A 3,503-nucleotide genomic window follows, 5' to 3' on the forward strand; every position below is an offset into this window, starting at 1 on the left:
CAACCGTGGAGGGCATGATGACCAAGAGGGATTCAAGGTAGGAGAAGCACCGACAAGACAAGGAAGAGAAAATGAACGCCTTCATGGAGATTCAAGGGGGGGGGCTTGAGATGGAGGCGGAGAAGCAAATCAGGATGCTTGAGATGGAGGCGGAGAACCATGCCAAGATGCTAGAGATCATGCCGTCAATGCCAAGACCAAGGCGAAAGAAGTGGCTCTCGTTAGCATGATGACGGGGATGGAGATCATGAAGGTGGATCTCAACACCATGTCGTCAAGGAAGAGACCGTGGTTCGAGAAGATGCAGGCCGACATGCTCAAGTTCAACGACGAGTGATCTATGGCTTCGAGCGTCATCCTTTTTTGTATGCCAGCAAGTGTGTTGGCATGACCACGGCCATGATGGCCTGGTCGAACTCCCGTCCCTTTTTGTGTGCTGACATATGTATCGACCGCTCGCACGTGCGCCACACATGAACTATTTTCTGAATCTGACATTATATGTCGACCGTGGCATGCTATCGGCATGAAATTTGGACAACGACATGATCACTGGCTTGATCTACTTTTCAAATGTGTGCACGGACATAAAATGGGTCGTGGATGTTGGACGCACTGCCATCCAAATCTGAAATAGGACAGACGTCGAGCGGACGGTCGATCCAAATAAACAAAAAAAAATAAAAACATCGTCCGTTTGGACCGGGACGTTGGCGTTGCTCTAAAAACATGACTATTGACTATTAGCACTTGTGCATAATTAAACATTATTTTTCTTGACGATGAAAAAGAAATGGAGTGGAGCAACGTGATTGAGGGAGAGCAAAGCGGGTGAAAAAGGGTGGGGGAAAACAACATAACGCAACAGTGCATTTGTTGCGGACACGGACTTTGGCAGCCATTCAATGACCCACCAGACACTCATCTCTTCCGCCCCTGCCGCTGCCTTTTCCTCTGCTCCTCACCTCCTCAACGCCTCCCTCCCTACCCTTTCCCACTCCTCCTCCTCTGCAGCCGCCTCCGCCATGTCGTCGTCGTTCGCGCACCACCACGGCTCCCTGCAGGTAAGCATGCATAGCCTCTCTGTCCTCAGACGTGTGTGTGTGAGAGAGAGAGTGAGACGGTTATTGTTTAGCAAGAGAGGGAACTGACGAGAGCTTGCTCTCCTGCTTTCTGTGGGTGCGGTTTCAGGCGGAGAGGATGTCTGCGCTGAGAAGTAGCCTCAGGCCGTACGAGGCAGTCGAGGAGGTGGCGGCCGCCGCGGTCGCTGGGCCGACGGCGTGGGGAGCCGGGCTGTTGGGTGACGGCTTCTCGGTGGAGGAGCTCCTTGACCTTGAGGAGCTCTGCGAGGTGGACAAGGAAGACGGCTTTCTCTGCGAGACGGCTCCGGCCACCGAGGAGGAGGAAAAGTGCAGTGACTCGCACGGCTCGTCGGCGGTCTCCTACGAGCTCATGCCGCTTCTTCCGCCGGAGATGGACCTGCCGGTAAGACGTTTGACCCTTTTTTTTGCTTTCTCCGGCCAGACGGCGCTATTTTAGGTCTACAGCGTTATTCATTTCTTTTGCGTGCTTTCTGTGTAGGCCCACGACGCGGAGGAACTGGAGTGGGTGTCGCGTATCATGGACGACTCGCAGGCAGAGCTCCCGCCTCCGCCGCAGCTCCCAGCGCCAGCGGCGTGGCCACCGCAGCACCGCCGGCCGCAGGAAAGCGCCGTGCCGGCCGTGGACCCTATGCGGACCCCGACAATATGCGCGCTTTCCACTGAAGCGTTGGTGCCGGTGAGGTCCAAGAAGCGTAGCAAGCGCTCGCGCGGCACCACCGTGTGGTCGCTCTCCGGCGCGTCCATATCCGACTCGGCGTCGTCGTCCGCCACCAGCTCCTCCTGCTCCTCGTCGGCCTCCCTGTCGTCCTTTTTCCTAATGGACTCCCCCACCTTCAACCTCCTGGACGAAGCGCCACGCACGAAGAACAAGAACAAGAAGTCCAAGCACAAGCCCAAGAAGCGCGGGCGCAAGCCAAGGAGCCATCTCCCGCCACAGCTGTCGGGCGGCGCCGCCTCCCCGCCGGTCCAGGGAGACCGGCGCTGCAGCCACTGCGGCGTCCAGAAGACGCCCCAGTGGCGCGCGGGGCCGGAGGGCGCCAAGACGCTGTGCAACGCCTGCGGCGTGCGGTTCAAGTCGGGGCGGCTCCTCCCGGAGTACCGGCCGGCGTGCAGCCCCACCTTCGTGGGCAACCTGCACTCCAACTCCCACCGCAAGGTGCTGGAGATGCGCCGCAAGAAGGACCCCGTCGGCGTCGTCGTCATCGAGGTCGCCGCCGCCGCGCCGGCCGTTGCCTCGTTCTAGCCGCCCCTCCCCGCGGCGGCTAGTGTACATCTTTTTCGGCCGTGTCGTTGATTAGTCTGTTGTAACGTACTCCTCGTGGATTTTTCTTGGCGTCCTCTATTTAGTTGTTGCCCTACTACTAGAACTTATTAGAAAGTAGTTTTAGTAGGAGTCTATTAGGTCGTGTTAGGTGTAGGGATTACCACCACTCTACTAAGCTTTGGGGTTTAGCTTTGGTCTGTTAGGATATTGCCGTAGAGGTGGCGCCTTTTTAGTGGAGTCTCGGGAAGAAAGCTTTTCGAAGTTGTTTGAATCATGAGAGGCAGAAGTGGCAATGTCCATGGTCGGGTTATCTTTGGTGTGAAGCAAGAAGCTAGCTAGATGCCTTGTTTTTCTTTAAAGGAAGCTGCCATGCCCATGGTTCCAGAAGAATACCATGTCTGGTAGTAGTGTCATGGCGTGCAGGATTCCCTTCTTCCTCTTCACCTGAGCAATTCAGCAGGCCCCGTGCCAAATCCACCTGCTGCCTACGGCTCTCCGTCATTACTGCAAACTCGTAGTATGTGCAGTAGGATGATGGACACAGCACCGCACATATAGCGTACAATCAGTAGCCTGATAACTGCACCCTTACCGTCCCATCTACGACACCCAAATTACTAGTGCATTAAAGTGGAGCCAGTGGACTAGAGGCCACGGGGGTGCCAGCCAAAAAATTTCACCAGAGTCCTGAGGTATATACGAGAAGAACGCAATTGTATATTTGTACTGTATTTGGGGCCTTTTTACCAGTCAGCACTGACCGCCTGGCACTGGCAGAGCGTAGCGAATGGCGCGCGAGTTACTTTGAACGAAACGTTTCTACTAGCCATTGGAGCTATCTTGGCAAGGTCATGGCCAGGTGCCTTGAATTTTGGGCATCCCGCATTTTAATATACTCCATTCGGACAGAGTAGTGCTTTGGTTGCAGCGGGCGTACTGCGATGCTCCCTCTCGTGATGCGAATTTCCTGCCAGACCAGGTGCGCAGGTCCGTTTGCACGAACAACGTGCATTAAATAACCATCTTGGAATTATATTTTTTTAATACGAGATTATTGAGAAAATATATATTTGTATACTTACATGGAAGTGCGAGCATTTTTTTTTGCAACGAAGTGTCGACCATGAAAGAGCTAA

General features: G+C 54.7%; 1 protein-coding gene across 1 annotated transcript; it reads left to right on the forward strand.

Moving 5' to 3' along the window:
- Positions 1-846: 846 nt before the first annotated feature.
- Positions 847-2,690, forward strand: LOC123403401 (GATA transcription factor 6-like). Its single transcript, XM_045097336.1, has 3 exons — positions 847-1,064; positions 1,192-1,485; positions 1,582-2,690. The coding sequence occupies exons 1-3, from the start codon at positions 906-908 to the stop codon at positions 2,344-2,346; spliced, it is 1,218 nt and encodes a 405-aa protein (XP_044953271.1). The 5' UTR covers positions 847-905; the 3' UTR covers positions 2,347-2,690.
- The last annotated feature ends 813 nt before the right edge of the window (positions 2,691-3,503 follow it).

Source organism: Hordeum vulgare, chromosome 6H (genome assembly GCF_904849725.1).
Source record: "Hordeum vulgare subsp. vulgare chromosome 6H, MorexV3_pseudomolecules_assembly, whole genome shotgun sequence".
NCBI lineage: Eukaryota > Viridiplantae > Streptophyta > Magnoliopsida > Poales > Poaceae > Hordeum > Hordeum vulgare.

Bases quoted from the DNA above. Each gene is read 5' to 3' on its own strand.
- LOC123403401 (XM_045097336.1), top strand. From the start codon at position 906: ATGACCCACCAGACACTCATCTCTTCCGCCCCTGCCGCTGCCTTTTCC. The intron at 1,065-1,191 runs GTAAGCATGCAT...GTGCGGTTTCAG, and splicing joins ACCACCACGGCTCCCTGCAG to GCGGAGAGGATGTCTGCGCT. The intron at 1,486-1,581 runs GTAAGACGTTTG...CTTTCTGTGTAG, and splicing joins CGCCGGAGATGGACCTGCCG to GCCCACGACGCGGAGGAACT.